Raw genomic sequence first — 17,549 nt, forward strand, 5'->3', positions numbered from 1 at the left:
GCGTACATTATCCGAGCCATCGGCTCGATGACGAAGACCCCGTGCCGATAGGCCGGACGTATATTATCCGAGTCATCGGATCGATATCGAAGACCCCGAGCCGGTCAGCCGAGCGTATATTATCCGAGCTACGAGCTCGATGTCGAAGACCCCGTGCCGATCGGGCGAGCGTATATTATCTGAGCCACGAGCTCATTGACGATGACCCCATGCCGATCGGTCGGGCGTATATTTTCCGAGCCACGGGCTCGATGTCGAAGACCCCGTGCCGATCAGCCGGGCGTATATTATCCGAGCCACGAGCTCGATGTCGAAGACCCCGTGCCGATCGGTCGGTCGTATATTATCTGAGTCACGGGATCGATGTCAAAGACTCCTCTTCTCCTATTCCTCGCCTTCGTTCCCTACCTCCGGCGCACAAAACAGCTTCAGCCGATGACTCCGACGCCGCTTCGGGCGCTCCTCCTTATACATCGTCGCCTCCTCACACCATCGCTGCCGCTGGGAGCGCGCCGCGGCTCCTTAGCTCCGTCTCCTCGTGCTGCAGCTGTCTCCACTCGCTGCCTCCGCCCCCATGCACCGCGGCCAGCGGGCTTCGCCACCAGCGTTGCTGCCTTTGTCCTTTCTCGTCGGCTTTGCTGTCGGCGAGTCCGGCAGCCCCCTCCACCGCATCCAGCGGTCATCACCACCGTGTCCAGCGGCTCTCGCTGCGCGTTCAGTAGTCTTTGACGTCGCCGGGTCCGACAGTCATCCTGGCCACTCTTAGCGGCAACCGCCGCCCTCAGCCGCCCTTAGCGGTAACCAGCGCCTTCAGCGTCCAGCACCGTCATCTTTGGCAGCTACTGCCGCAGCCGCCGACATCTCCAGGCAGCTGTCGTCACCCGCCGAGCAGCCGTCGTCCGAGTGCTCAGGTATCGTACTATGCCTATATTCCGGCTTGCGAGCCGAGAGTGTGTTCGGCCTTCGTGCCGTTATTGTATCCCGGCCTGCAAGCCAATGGAGTGTTCGGCCTTCGCGCTGCTGTTGTATTTCGGTCCTCGTGTCCCTATTCCAGCCTGCGAGCTGATGTTGCAGTCGGATCGTGCGTCTCCCTGCGGATCCATATCTCGTTCGGCTTCGAGCCACCAGAGCCAGTTACTCACCTGGCGGATATTTATCTGCTATCCAGAGTCGAGCGACGACTCGATTAGTTCACCCATCCATCCGAGGGCGCCCCCTTGGGGCTAGGGTACGTCGCCGTATTCATTTTGTACTTATTTTATTATCCTGTTATTATGTGGATGCTTATCTGTGCGCGGGACCCACCTCGAGCATTGAGGTACCAGGGATCGGGGCAACCCGGTCACTGGTTGCAGGTGTTGTTGACCAGAAGACATCGGACGACTTGGTCAACACAGGAGATAGCTCATGAGCCGGGTCATGGGGATGCGGTCAACCTTCCAGATATATCACAACGATAGATTCATTTTCTCAGCTTCCCGACAGGATCATACTTCATCGATGACTTTAATAAAGAGGAACATCCTTTTTAATTTTTTTATAATTATGAAAAAAATACTTCTCTGCTTAATTAATAAATATATAATTCCTAAATAATAAAATTATTAACAGCTCTTAGTAATAACCTTATTTTATCAAACATGTTTATTATTATATATGTTCTTTAATAAAAATAAAATAAAATAAAATTTAATTCCTACTAACAACCGATGCCTAAATCTAAATCAGATGTTAAGATGAGATGAGACTATACATTTGTTGACTTGCTCTAATAATTTATTTGTAAAGAAATAACTTTAGTACTTTTAAATTTTTTAATTGACACTGTATCTGCTTACAATAATTAATTCTGATAATTTTAATTTCATAAAAATTTTCTCACCAAATAAATTAAGAAGTATAAATAACCTATCAGTCTAACATAACCAGTTATTAAGAAAAAATTATCTATTAATTTTGTCAAACTGTAACTCAATACAGAAATTGAGAAATCATTTTACCGTCACATCGCTCGGGCTATTTTTAATTTTAATCTAATTCTTTTATTAAGAGCAATAAATGTTGTATCAACAGTGCACCTACTCTTGAGGTTAGTTTGGATGGATTTGACAATGAACAAGACCTAAACAAAACTTAATTTGTTAGAAATTAATTAATTAGATTTGGTCATTTGATTTCAAAAATAATAGTTAATTTACTTTACTTGTTTGGATCGATTTGACAATTGAGAAGACCTAAATAATTGAATAATTGAATATTTTTGCTCCATTAGTTTAAAAAACTAATTATGGAGATTTTTAAACATACTTTTTATATAATTTAGTAATCTTTTTATTTTACCTTATTACATGCTATGATTTAGAATATAATAAGCATGTCTTTGCCTTACTAATTCTTCTATTGAATAGTGAGCAATACACTAATTAATATTGAAAATAAAAGAAACATATAATGAAAGATTAAAGTTCATCATCAATTGAAATTATAACTGAGGAGGTTCATACAATATAATTTAAATTATAGATGTGGAGTAACTAAAGACATATATGTCTATACGTAGGCCTTTTTAAAATCTTTATTAAATGAACAGAGTGTACAGGTGGTAAAATACTAAAGTCCTTTATCTCAGTTCAGATCCTCTGGACCATAAAAAGCGATTCAGAAGATGGTCCCTTAATCTAAATTGGTAGAGATGAATGGTCCCCATCTATTTTATAAATGGGGACCATCTCCTGAACCAATCCAAACCAAGGGACCATCCCCTGGACCATTTTTTACGGTCCAGAGGATCTGTCCTCCCTTTATCTTAGAAGAAGTGCTTTTTACACCTCCTCTTCTTTGACACGCCCCCTCTCGGCCCCACCTCAAATCTTATATTTATACTCTTATGCAATCTAACTTCTCTCTTTGTTTTCCCCTTTTACTAGTTTTGTTTTTTTAACCAATTTTTTAAATTTTTATCAATTTTTTTAATAATTTTTTTATTATATGTTTATAATATTTTGTATATTTTTTTATTGTAGATTTTAAGAGTTATTATTTGTAAAAATATAAAAAATATAAAAATATAGATCAAAATAAAAATTATATATATAAAACTAACAAAAATACTAACAATTAATAGTAAACATATTTATAACTAAAGAATAAATATTTTTTTTCAAATGAAGAGTACATGTAATAATACATAAAAAATATACAAAAATATATAAAAATATAAATTTTAATCAATATTGTCTCTAAATTCTGCTCTCAATGTATTTGGTACTATACCTATTATTTCATACCACAAATGAACACGTGTTCTATAACGAGTGACTCATCCTTTAACTTCGTATGATGAATGTTGCCACCACCACGTTGAAATGGATTGTTCAGGGTAATGAGAGTGTAAGAAAACTTGCACAAAATGATTGCCAACATGGGCAATAGCTATTTCTCAACGCTCTTGGTTTGGAACTGGAAGAGTTCTTAATAGCAAGTGAGTAAAACAACTCCCAACATTCTCACCAAATGTATGCAATACAAGATTGTACCTTGATGCGATGACAATTCCCAAAGGAATAGAGTCCATCCAATACATTTCTGGTGCCCACGGCTCGAACTAATTCAATGAGAATAATAGATTGGCTACCAAATTTTGATCTAGATAAAGTTGATATATAGATCATTATTTAGTTGAATATCTTCTATAAGCTCGAATCGTACTTGAAACCAACTTTCTTCACCATACCCAATTAGCGCAGTTATTGCCCTGAATCCACAATGACTGTCAAGTTGAATGTCAACAGTGTGAGAAATATAACGCTACAAAGGTACAGGTAATTTCTCAATATAAGCATTATGGATGAGTGGAACTGGAGAGTGATCATGGGTCATTTGAGTATTGTGAACCTTCGATCCCCTTCCACGTCTTCCTCTCCCTCGAGATGTTGCAGTCGGTTGAGAGACCCTAAATCCTGAAGTGGATGCATCTGCAAAATAAGGTATGCGACGTCTACTTTGCTCACCTCTACTTGTAGGTCGACCTCTATGTTTTGTGTTGTACGAAGGGGCTCGAATTGTACGTTGAGATGGATCTATCATATCAAAAAACTTGTCCATCATATGCTCTCGCATATGTGAATCCATCCTATTTAATATCTCAACAATGTGGGATGTCCTGTTGGGTTGTGCTCCCTCATCATTAAATCGATATATATGCATAGACAAGCCCCTCCAATGAGAGTTGATGCTCTGTAGTGGAATTTGAATCAAAAAGTAATGGTAATGTGCAAGATCATGCTCACATGGCAATCTGTATACAATTTTGATAGAACAGTTGCATCTGCCGGCTAGCTGGTGAGATACTTCCTCAACGCATTTTAGCTAACCAGAAATCAACTTCATTACCTCTAATGAAATCTGACACCTTATTTAACTGAAAATGTCATGTAAATGTTGATGGCGTGGAATATTGAGAGATCTCTCGAACGATTTCTTAATATCCCCGAACTGAATTCTCAACATCTTATGTATTTTTTTCAAAGATATTTGTAGGGATGATACAGTATCTCCCAAATATAACTTCAGTCTCACATGTGCAGACGCTGCCCTGTAATAAAAAAATGCATTATGCTTTAATAATGAAAAGAATTAAAATAGTATAATAATGAATAAAATTGAAATAATAAAGTTATAAAGTGATTATACCTTTGATTTGAATTGCTCCCGAGGTGCATATATATATCAATCTATGCTGAAATAAATCGCTCTTTATAAGGGTGTAACCATGTCTCCGAAAGGTAATTTAGAACACCCTCGAATCATTGATACTCCTCACGCATGACATCCCACTTCTGTTAGTAAGATTGTCGTGTTGATGAATTAATGAGTGAGTGTCATAACGCATAAAAATGTTGTCATTCCAGACCAAGCATAGGGGCACATTTCTTCATTATGCACTGGTTTATGTGCTAAATACAAAAGATGTGACGTGCATTGGGAAAATATGTTTCAATGGCATTAAAAAGCATCAAATCTCAATCTGAAACAAACATCAATGGCGGTGATGCCTCCTTTTCAACCATCCACTTCTTTAAAGTACCTAATGCCCATGTTAGTTGCTCTGTCCTCTCATTACTAAGATATGCGAACGTAAGTGAGTAAGTTCGCATTGTGGATGTGATATCCACAACCTCTAATAGTGGTATCTGATACTCATTGGTCTTGTATGTGACATCAATGATCAACACAGACGAAAAATTGACAGACAAATCTAGACTTTTTGGATGAACCCAAAGAATATCTGTGATTTCATTGGTGTCTGAATTTGTATGGTAATTATGAAAGTATTCTTTCTTGATTAATTGTTTCAAGACATACTGAATAAAATTTAGGTCACCCCGTTTAGCGGATTTGTTTGTGAAAATAGCATTATAAATGCTTTTGATCCTCATAGCGTTTGACGGGTCTCTTTCCTTCAAAATAATAAGAATTTTACAATATGTGGTGTTGTTGGTCATGTCAAGTCCAAATTCTTTTTCTATTGATTTTAACCTATACAGGTACTTATGACCATCAATATATTCTGCTGATTGATGATTATAAAAATCACAGACAACCCTTAAACCCTACATCATACCATCTGGAGGTATTGGTATACCTCGCAGCTCAAATGAGCATTTATATTTTTTAGTCTCGGTATTTTTTTTAAGGATTGTCCATCAACTAGATATCATGACGGTTTGTACTTTCCACCTCTTTCACACATAAGATGACACTTTAGCAACTTACCGCCTTTTAAATTAGTAGAATTTTTAATAACCACTACAATACCATTCTTCAAACCAACTGTCTTCGCCCAATTTATCATATCTTTTCTATTTTTAAATATCTATATAAAAAATATAACAAAGATGTAAGTATGACATTATCCAATCTTAACATAATTTCTCTATTTATAAAATAAATAATGAATATGCATAAAACAACGATAATAACTAACCTGATCTGTGGTAAATCCGGCTGTATAATCGCGACTATTGTTGGAGATACTCTTTCCGCTAGGAACATCATTCTCAATTGACAAACTATCTGAAAATAAATTCAAATGGTTATTCATAATTTTCTTCTATGAATTACGAAAAGTAATGGCTAAGAAGATAACTATGTTCTAGGAAGAGAGAAGGATAGCTTGAGAGGGAGGTAGCAATGGAAGGAGGTGTGACTGAAGAGTGACTGAAAATGAAGTGTGAGAGAAGGATTTAAAAGAGGAGGTTCTAACATGTATCAAGAGTTGAAGGGTGGATAATTTAAGAGGAGAGGAGGTTCTGACATGTGTCAAAAGTTGGAGGGAGTAATTTAAAGGGAGCGGAGTATTTTGACATGTGTCAAGGATTGGATGGTGGATAATTTAAAGAGAGTGAGAAGTTTTGACATGTGTCAATGGTTAGAAGGGGTAATTTAAAGGGAGGAAAGATTTTGACATGTGTCAAGGGTTAAAATGGGGTAATTTAAAGGGAGAAGAGGTTCTGACATGTGTCAAGAGTTAGAGAGGATAGTTTAAAAGGAGAGTGGTGTTTTGACATGTGTCAAGGATTGGAGGGTGGGTAATTTAAAGGAATGGGAGGTTCTGACATATGTCAAACGTTGAAGAGAGGTAATTTAAAGGGAGGGGAGTGTTTTGACAGGTGTCAAGGTTTGAAGGATGAGTAATTTAAAGAAAGTTAGAAGTTCTAACATGTGTCATATGTCAAGGGTTGGAGGGGGGTAATTTAAAGGGAGAGGAGGTTCTGACATGTGTCAAGGGTTGGATGGGGGTAATTTAAAGAGAGAGAAGATTTTGACATGTGTTAAGGGTTGAATGGGAATAATTTAAATGTCGAATTAGGAAGATAATTTAAAGGAAGGGAAAGATTCTGACATATGTTAAAAATTATATAAAATAAAAAAACATTGATGAAAAAATAATAAATAAAATTATTAAAAAAATAAATAAAATTGGAAAAAATATATAAATATTGATGAAAAAAATAATAAATAAAATTGATTAAAAAATAAAATTAAATAAAATTAAAAATATATATAAAGGAAAAAGAGGGGTATAAATGTCATTTGAGAGGAAGACAAAATGGGGATGGAAGAAACAAATTGCTTTTAGAAGTTATTCTAAGAGCGACTTTTCAAAATAAAATATATGAGATAATTTAAAACAATGAAAAATGATACGCTCAATGAAAAAAAAAATTAAGAAAAAATTCAAGCATAGATATATAAAATGATGGGACCTACAAAAAGTAAAATGGTAGGTCATAACTTTATGTATCTATCCTTGAACTTTTCCTTAAATTTTTTTTTCTTGAATATATCATTGCTCTAAAATAATATTTAAAACTTGTCGAGAATCGAACTATGCCTCATTGATAATAAGTCCTTCTCGAGCACCAACATGACTACACCCACGGGCTACATGAACATTGTATACGTTTGGATTAGGGTGTATTCAAATACTAATTTAATGGGTATTATGAACATCAATGAAACAGGGTTTGAACAACCTAAAAGCTATATTTGATTCACTGTGGATTACTACTAATCTACTATTACCCTTGAATATACATTATTTAAATATATGTTATAAAATTCTTGGTAATGTTCTCTAAATATATAGTAACTACTAACATAATGTTTCTCCGTTACGTTCCTATATTATAAAATACTTTTATCATCCATTCTTTCAAATTATTATTATTTTTTATTTTATCATATTTATTTTTTTATAGAAAATATAAATATTATTTGTTGGACAATAATCAATATGTTGTCGGGGATTTTAGAAAAAAAAAATACTGAATTTACAAGCTAAATTTAGACTTATTTATTGAGATGACATCAACATACAATCTCAAGTTGTCAACTTTGAAAGACAGGCTGAGCTGCTAGGTTGTCAGGAAGATTGTTGTTTCGTATCGCCGAGTTCAAAAGCAAAGTGGCCAAGTATAAAGTCGAGTCAGGAGTCGAAGTTACTGAGTCGGGAAAGGAATTTGTTGAGGGAGATGTCGAGGCCTGTGCTTAACGCAGTTTCCTTGAAATAAATTCGTCCCACCTCCGGTTATGCTTCGACTAAGAGGAAAGAATTAGGGAACAAAGGTGAAAGAATTCTTTTGTTTTGCTTTTTTTCCTTTGCACTTGTTCATGACCTCCTTTTATAGAAGGGCTCACCCATGACTACAATGAATAACCGAGTTATGATCATTCAATGTTGGGTTTATTTTCGGCCATTATTGCTGAGACATTATAGAATCTCCATTAATGGGTTTAGTATCGGACATTATTGCCGAGACATTACAAAATCGGTTCAGATTAATCGTAGGTTGTACTCGTACATGAATCAACTTTGTTCAGTGCACACGTGCGCGTGAGAGATATCCTCTCCCCATGCATTTGTCACATCATTAATGCATGTGCAACAATATAAACCAACCATAGTACCTTGAAACTTTCAATGTGGGACTAAACTCATACATAAAGGAGTCTCCTTCTTCCTTTCCACATCATTTTCCATTCACATTTCTAATAATCTCCTATATGAATGAAAATATGGTATGTGATAGTATTCAACAGTTGAGTCCAGTGTAGAACAGAAAGGTTTTATCCTTTGAACCTTCCCTTGTGAAGATATGTTTGCTTACTGGCAGACAGTAATTATGATGTTCTTGAATTATTTTATCATCTGTGTAAGCATTGACATATCTCATCCAGGATTCTCCTTGATAACAACTCAATTCTTATAAGTGTGTTAGTTCTTGGCTATGAACATGCTTGAATTTGAGAGAAGCTCTAAGAATTGTGTAGACAATTCTCTTCGAAACAACCACACTTCTTTCTCACATAGGTGATCTCTTAAGAGTATTCCACATTACTCTATTAAATCATTAAAAATTATGTGTTTAAACTCCATCCTTCAGTGATCTATATTGAGTCATTCCCCCATAGTGAGCAATTTTGTTGGTGCAGTTAGGTTGTCCCTTTAAACCTAATTCTTGGGATCTCCAATTTGTATAAGTTGGGTTTCCATTGCACCAACATTTCTTACTAGCATCAAGCTCATCCCTCGCGATGATCTTGCAACTAACTCTCTGTTTAATCCTTTGGTTGACGTATATACTGGTTATTCTTTGACTTCACATAGTCAACAGTGATAGCTCTCATTGAGAGTAACTGTCTAATGATATTATATCTACGACGTATATGTCTAGACTTACTATTATACAGATGACTCTGTGTTGGTGTAGGTTGTACTAATAATCTAGTTTTGATATATGACAAATAAGTTAAAGTTAGATGTGTTGTTTGTCTAACTACTCTACCAAGTGTGCAGGAGTTGACTGGTCTGAGGGACCTGACACCAGGCTGAAATACAGCTGGGTCTGCAGGTCTGATAGCTGGTGAGAAGTCCAAATAGGTCCGCGAGGCCTGATATCTGGCGAAAAGTCCAGTTAGGTCCGTGGGACCTGACAACCAGCCAAAGTCCAGTTGGATCAGTGGACCTGACAACTGGCGGAAAGACCTGGTGGGTCAGAGGCAAGTCAAGTAATTGTAGTTGGTAAGTGAAGATAAGCAACTAAAGGAGAGATCCAGTGAAAACGCATTCCCCGTTGAGGGAACTGTAGGCATTGATCCAACTTAGGTCTATTTTGGAAGTCTAAGTTGAAATCTTGACTAGATTTTGGTCTCGAGGAGACAGGAACGAATTACTATCCTATTTGCTATGTTGTGCTAACTCTGTTTTACAAGATAGATATAATTTTTATTTCCTGGACTAACCTTTTCTTGAAGGAAGAAGGCTGCTGAAGAAAAGGACTCCGAGCGCCTAGAGCTGGTCTAGGTGCCTGGAGCAGGCTGACCTAGGAGGGCCCTAGGCGCCTAAGCGATTCGGGCGACCGAACTCAGTCTAGGCGATCCAGTCCAGGCACACGGACTTGGTCCAAGCGCCCGAACCTGAAAAATCATCCACAAGTTGATGTGGAGCATGTTGATTGGTTGAGCCACATAGTCCAGGCGCCCGGAGGGGTTCCAGGTGCCCAGAATGGATCTATTTAAAGACCTTCGACCCAAAACTTTAGAACAACAATCGCGACAAGTTTCCTTCTTACTCGATGCTCCGAAAAAGCTTCTGCGATGCTGTGAAGCTCCTCTGACAACCGGCAACTTAGGGTGCGTTTGGTACATGTGTTTTCCATTTTCATTTTCTGAAAAACGTACATTTTCTGAAAAATAGTGTTTGGTTTGCGTTTTTCGTGTTTGTTTTCTAAAAAAATAGCTATCATTTTCTAGAAAAATAGAAAATGACAAAAAATTATTTTCTGTTTTCTAGAAAACGCGCGTTTCCAAAAAAATGAAAATAGAAAACGCGCGTACCAAACACACCCTTAGATTTTCATATTTTCCTTATTGTTGGTAACCTTGTTTTTTAGTTCTTGTACTTATCTTATAACACATTTTGCGAACTATTAGTGGATTGCCCAATGAAAGCACTCGATGAATGCGGGTCTTGGAGTAGGAGTCGTCGAAGACTTCGAACCAAGTAAAACCAGCTGGTGTTAGTGTTGTTTGTTTCTTCCATTTTTTGCTACATAACTTAGTTTTAATTCGAATTTTTCAACGATCGCTATTCATCCCCTCTAGTGTTCTTTCTGATCCTACAAGTGGTATTAGAGTGGGTACCACTCTGAATTGGTGCAAGAACCAATCACGCAAAGGGGGTTCCTTTTTAAAAGAAAAAAAAATTATATATCATTTTTCCCTCCAATTTTTTTTTTAAAAAAATCACTTTCATTTTTTCACTATTAGTTAGAATTGGTGAAATAACTCGTTTAACAAAATTTGTCATAATATTTTTTTTTATTTTTTAAATTATTTTATTATTATTATTGAAATTGGTGGAACGTCTTTATTTCTTTTATCTCTCACACTACTTATCCCAAGACAAAGCCTTGGAAATTTCTTCTTGTTTATATTTTTTGCAAGTTTACCAATGTCTTATCAAGAAGGATCCACGAACCACCACCATATGAGATGTACAAGAGGCACGAATTCAATTTGTGGAGGATGCAGATGGAATGCTTCATCCTTATGAACGACTTCAATGGCGGCATAGCACTGAGTCGATCAACCCAAAACACAAAAGCCAATAGAAAGGTAATAAATTTAATTATAAAATTATTACTTAATGAAATTACATGCAGAATTGGAGAACACCGAGATGCCTATGAGTTTTGGACTCGGCTAACTAACCTTCACGATGAGCCAATGGAGCTAGAGGATCAAATCAATAAACATTTTGATCAAATCGACATTAACCTTGACTTGGTCAAACAGAATATTGACCAAATCAATTCAAGTAAATTAATTAATTCAAAAATTTTAAAATTAAATAAATATTTTGAAATAATTAATTCAAATATTAAGGTAAATTCAAAACTTAAAAATGAAGAAATAGATCTAGATAAAATTAATAAATATTTTAATAAAATATTTGACAATCTAGAAAATCATATCCTTCAAACCAGGATCTAGTAAAGGTCTTAATTTAAGTTTATGAAATGGACCTAAATTGGACCGACGCTTATTGTCCCCTCAACCAGGATGCGTCCTCACTTAGTCATTCTCTTCCAGTAACTTACCTCTACTTACCGTGTGTCAAGTTACCTCCTTGACGTCAATCTGACTCACCAGGTCTTCCTATCGAAATCACACATCCATACTTCGCCACTCGGGAATCACACATCCCAATCTCTTGCCAGAATCGCACATCTGGACTTTGCCACTCGGAAATCGCACATCCAGACTGGACTTCCTGCCTAGTGTCAGGTCATCTTGATCCGTTAAGTTAGTCAACTCTGCACACTCGGTAACAAGGTTAGATCATGATAATATTTAACTTAACTCACTTGTTATTTATCAAAATCTGAGTTAGACCATTAGTGCAAATTGCACCAACATTATCGCTTGTACTACATTCACTAGATCGTTTGCTGGACATCCACTCGGTTATCGACTCAGTATTATTTTTCGTCGCTCACTCGACACTACTACCGTCCCTCGCGCGACACCACTACTATCGTGACCACTCGCATGGCATTATACGATGGGTTCAGCAACTTAACTTTGTTATTGGGAGTGATTCAGCATTTGCGACTGACCATCTAGTCAGTTGAACTCACGTCTCCTTCGACTATATTCAAAGGGGAGGCTTGTTATGCGGTGAGATGGGGAGGAAGACATATGGGCAAGAGGGGCAGTTTGGACATGTCACTGTAGCCCTTTGATTTAGGGCACTGTTCATTGAAAGAAAGGGAGCTTCTTTCTTCGTGTTTCCCTGCCGCCATGTTTCTTAGCCTAAAGCACGTCGCCACTCTCCTCGCACCGCCACTATCGACTGCCAACCTTGTCGTCGGCCAGCCGACACTCCCTCGGCCCCCTTCCTGTGCTCTCTCTCTCGAAAAGGAAGAAGGCGACCACAACTCCCCCCTCCATGATGATGCCGACACTGACCCCAACAGTCGCCCTCCTCTTCTCCCAGTTCAAGGACGTTGTCGACTCCCCCTCACCACCGTCAGATCCGACCATCCAACATCGTTGCCACACATTTTCGGTGCTTGTCCGGCCATCGATCCACGCTGCCATATGTTTCTGGTGTCTGTCTCTGGCCACCGATTCGCTCTATCACACATTTCTAACGCCTATCCAGCCACCGATCCACACTGCCATATGATTTCGGCGTCGATCAAGCCCTCAATCCGCGTTGTCATGCGTTGTTGATGCAATCCAACGACCTCTGAGTCACCGCTGCCATGCTCCTCAATATTGTGTTCCGGCCTTCAAGTCGATGTTATGTTCCGACCTTCAAGACGATGTAGCGTTCCGGTCTTGGCGTCGTCCGGCCTGTGTGTTGTGTTTCGGCCTATGTGCCGCTGTCATATTTCGACCTGCGTGCCACCTTTGGGATCCATGACGAGTTTGACTGCTTGTCGTCAGATCCATCTCCTCATCCGACTCACATTCATCTATTCTTCTAGGTCACAACGACTCAATCAGCGTCACGACCAGCTCACCAGTCTACTAGTGCCCCCTATGCAAGGGTATGTTGTCCATGTATTATGCTACTATTCATTCGGCTCCTATATTTTTGAAACCTGCATCGAGCATCATATCAGGGTACTAGGGAACAGAGCAACCCGATCACTATCTGCAGGTAACGTTAACCAAAGGCCTTCTGACAACTTGATCAACATAGAAGATAGTTCATCATACCCTCCCCCCTTCGAATCATGATAACTCGATCAACATTTCAGTCACATCATTCCAGTCGTTCCATCTTCTCAGCTTCTGGACGAGATCATATATATATATATATGAATGTTATGTCGTACCCCTTACGTTGTACACCCCGTGAGCACCTAATATAATTTTTTTTAGATTAAATATTATACCTTAAACTATAAAGTCAAAACCCTAAATGGCTAAATATCCAAAGCTTAAAAAAAACAAAAACAAAAAGTATTAAGGGTTATACCATTAGGGTATGCCATTTAGTTATTTTTCATAGTATTAAGAGTATTAAGGATGATACCCTATATATCTTACCTAGTACACCTCTTGAAAATCTTAAAAAGTATTTTGGTTTATATATATATATATATATATATATATATATATATATATATATATATATATATATATATATATATATATATATATATATATATATATATATTAAGTTTTTAATTATGCCAATAAAATTCTTATTTTAGAGTTTAGTGATTAAATTATAATACTAAGTATAATAAAAAATTAAATCGAAAAAAATGATACTCATGAAGTCTATTGGGTAAGATATGCATGAGATTACCATGTGTGTAAGAAGATATTTTTGGAAGAGAAATCTATAATACAGAAAGATTTTTTTTAATTAATATGCAATAGTTGAAATTCATATAATATAATAGTATTACTACAGGAGACAATTTATGATAAGATTAAAAAACAAATTGCATTATTAGATAATTAACAAGCTAATATCATATTTAAGGATGCTATAATGGCTGTTCTCTAGGTTTCAGGAAGTGGAGGAGGAGGATGCGATACAGGAAGCGGCCGGCATGAGCAGAGCTCCCCTGCTGGCTAGCAACTGCGCGATTGCCTCGTAGCCCATGGACCTGGCCATGGCCATCGGCGTGGCTCCCCGCTTGGTCTTGGCGTTGACGTCGGCTCCCGCTTCCAGGAGCGTCTCCACCGTGTCCAGGCAGCCGCTCTCCACTGCCAGGTGCAAGGGCGTGTGCCCCTCCACGTCCTGGCTCTCCACCTCCATCCCGAACTCCGCCAGCAGCGCCACCGCCCCGTGGTGCCCCTTGATCGCCGCCGCGTGCAGCGCCGTCAGTCCGTACTGGTCCCGGCCGCGCACTCCCACCCGCTTCTTCAGCAGCGACTCCAGACGCCGGAGGTCCCCCTTTCGCGACGCGGTCAGCACCATTTCCCCGCGTTCCAGCAGCTCCACCACATCTTCCTGCATTAACACTATAAATAATTTCTTGACAAAAAAAAGAGAATTTTTTCATCCAAAAATTTACCATCGAACATAAAACAATTAAGATGGAAGATCAACTGGAGGTGAAATGAATTAAAGCTGCCCGTGAAACGTTGATGAGCTGGGTCACGGGTTCATGTCCCCATCCATCTCTCCACGTCTTCATCTTGGTTTGCATGGCCAGATACAAACAATATTTGTTTTTGTTTTATCTGAACAAAAAACATACAGGAAAACACGCAAAGAGTACGACCCTTCTCCTCCTGATTGAGACCGATAAATAAATATATAAATGAAACCTCTAAATTGGCATAGGTACCTAGCAATTTGTTGCTATAATAAAGACATTCATCAATAAGCATTTATTTGAATTAGTAATTAATGTAAAAGATGGAAAAGGAGTAAAGATTTGATTATTTTACATGTCCTTTATCACGGGCCACATCGAGCGGCGTGCGTCCTCGGGCGGTGGCGATGCTGGGGTCGGCGCCCAACTCCAGGAGCACAGCCACCGTGGCGGTGTCCCCGTTCGACGCCGCCCGGTACAGCGCCGTCCTCCCGTCTCGGCTCCGTGCATCCCTGTCCGCGCCCCATCTCTCGACCAGCTCCCTGACGCACATCGCCTGACCTTTCCCTGCCGCCACCATCAGAGGCGTCCGCCCCTCCGCGTCCCTCCCCTCCTGCCCGTCCTCATCCAGCGCCCGCCTCAGCTCCTCCAACTCCCCAGATGCGGCCGAGGCGTGGGCCCACGTCCACCCCTTGGGCGTGGCGGCGGCGGCGGCTGGCAGGGGAGCGGACGCGGAGGGCGCCTCCTGTGGGAGGAGGGGGAGGAGATGGGGCTGGCGGCGCAGCAGGTGGCGGACGGCAGCGGTGTCGCCGAGGGCGGCGGCGTGGCGGAGTAGGAAAGGGCCGACGTAGGCGACCTTGAGTTTGACATCGTGGGAGGTGGGGACGGATGCGTCGGAGACGGAGGCCTTGATGAGGAAGCGGTCGGAGGGGGAGCGGGGGAAGGAGGTGGGCGGGTGAGGCTGTGGGCGAAGGATAACGTGCAGGGCGGCGGAGGCCATCGGGGGAAGGACCCCAGCAGGGGGGTTGACGTGGAACTTGGCCGGAGAGGAGGTCTGGACCTTGAATGCGACGACGCAGGTGGGGTGGACGGAGCGGAGGTGGAGGGTAGATCGGCATTTGGTGCCGGGCTTGAACTCGATAACCACCTCTGATTCCACCACCTCAACCAGCTTCTCCGCCGCCACCGTCGTCATAGGTACAGAGAGCTAGCGAGAGAGGACGAGGCAATTGTGTGATGATGAGGAGATGGAGAGGGAAGGAAGAAAGGATCGTCAGAAACTTGTTTTTGTTTTGTCTGATACTAGAAGAAGACAGACAGGATTGATACTGATTGTCACAGAGTATTATGTAGCTAGGACTGCAAGAAATTTCACGTTGATGCCATAATCAAATCAAACATTATGATAAATTAATTTTATTTTTCTAAAAACTTATTCTAATTATTTCTCAAAATTTAAAACTAATTATATATAGTGTTCCTGTCAAAAACAGAGATAATAGCATGTTAAAAATATAGCTCACAGATTAACAGGATGAAAACTCTATGGGGCCCTACAACATAAAAGGTGTTAGTGCCGGACTGGAAAGGAGTTCCTGACATTAGCCCTCCGACGCTCAAATTAATTTTCTGCATAATAGAGAATAGTAAGAATATTATAGCAAATTAAAGAACGTGTTCAATAGCAAAGTTGTACATACATCTACTTATAGATAGAAACCCCTTTTATAATGTCACTATAGTGTTTGTGCACGTATTTTCTACGCACGTTTTCTAAAACGTCTTAAACAAAAACAAGTCAAAAAGTATCCCTAATACTTTTCCTTAAGCGAACACGTAAATATCTTATGTGAAAGACGGAAAGCTTCTAAAGGACAATCGGGCTGCTGGACATGCTATGTTGTCAGTGGCACAAGCCTCCAAAAGAGGGTAATGAAATATGTAGTTGGATCCCACTATAGGTGACTGGATCCCTCTCGAACTGGCTATCCTTGTTCGGTCATACCGTTCGGAGCTGTTGGCTTGTCCCTTTCTCTACTTCCCGACCGTCAGTGGTTACCTTTATCCGACCGGCCATGCTACTCGATTGGCGAGGACTGGCCTATCATGAATTGTTGCTTACCTCTTAACTCCAATAATTGCTATCGGATGATGGTCGTTCGACATCCTCGCTCGACCAATTGAGGGCTCCCGATCATCTAGTCCGATCGGCTGAACAAGACCTTTAACCATTTTTAACCTTAACCTCTACATTAGTAGGTCTTTTCCCTCTTTAACCCTTCTTTAGTTGACCCGTCTTCATCATCACATCATATACTCTAAGAAGGACAGACCGATATACGAAACTTTCGTCATGTGAGATCCTAAAGAAGGATCTATTATACGCAGTCTTATCATATTTTTTATAAAAGATTATTTTAAAATTCAAATCCATTACTTTTTTATCATAAAATAATAATTTTATCGTTACACAAGACTCCCTTCTTCCCTTCGTATATTCTAATTTAGTGAATGTTTGTGATATTATTTTGTCTCTCTGTAAAATGATCATATCAAGTCTCAAGACATCCAATCATTCTCAGCTCTTCTTCTCCTACAGATCAGATGGCTACAGACAGATCTGTTGACAGGAGGACCAGTTAGAAGCTGGGCCTTGCTTAATTCTTACATGTTCGATAGGCCTAAAGTTGATGCTTCCTCGAGTACTTTCAAAATATAATTAAGCATGCAGGAAGATCTGTCACAATAAGTAATAATTAGTATCGATCATATTCTCGACAGGAAACAATTGTCTTCACTCTTGATTGTCTCTAACTAGTCATATATTTCTTCACTCACTCCCGTCAAATTTCATTAGTTTTTCATGTGTTAGGTTGCCATGTTAGACTAGTTGTGCAATTTTAATTTGGACGT

At 39.5% G+C, this 17,549-nt stretch overlaps 1 protein-coding gene across 1 annotated transcript; it reads right to left on the reverse strand.

Annotated features, from left to right (window-relative positions):
• Nucleotides 1-13,929: 13,929 nt before the first annotated feature.
• On the reverse strand, nt 13,930-15,993 carry LOC121967802 (protein VAPYRIN-like). Its single transcript, XM_042518253.1, has 2 exons — nt 14,992-15,993; nt 13,930-14,548 (listed from the first exon to the last, which is right to left on the reverse strand). Exons 1-2 carry the CDS (start codon nt 15,829-15,831, stop codon nt 14,102-14,104), a joined length of 1,287 nt encoding a protein of 428 aa, XP_042374187.1. The 5' UTR covers nt 15,832-15,993; the 3' UTR covers nt 13,930-14,101.
• Nucleotides 15,994-17,549: the final 1,556 nt, after the last annotated feature.

This window comes from Zingiber officinale, chromosome 3B, assembly GCF_018446385.1.
Source record: "Zingiber officinale cultivar Zhangliang chromosome 3B, Zo_v1.1, whole genome shotgun sequence".
Lineage (NCBI taxonomy): Eukaryota > Viridiplantae > Streptophyta > Magnoliopsida > Zingiberales > Zingiberaceae > Zingiber > Zingiber officinale.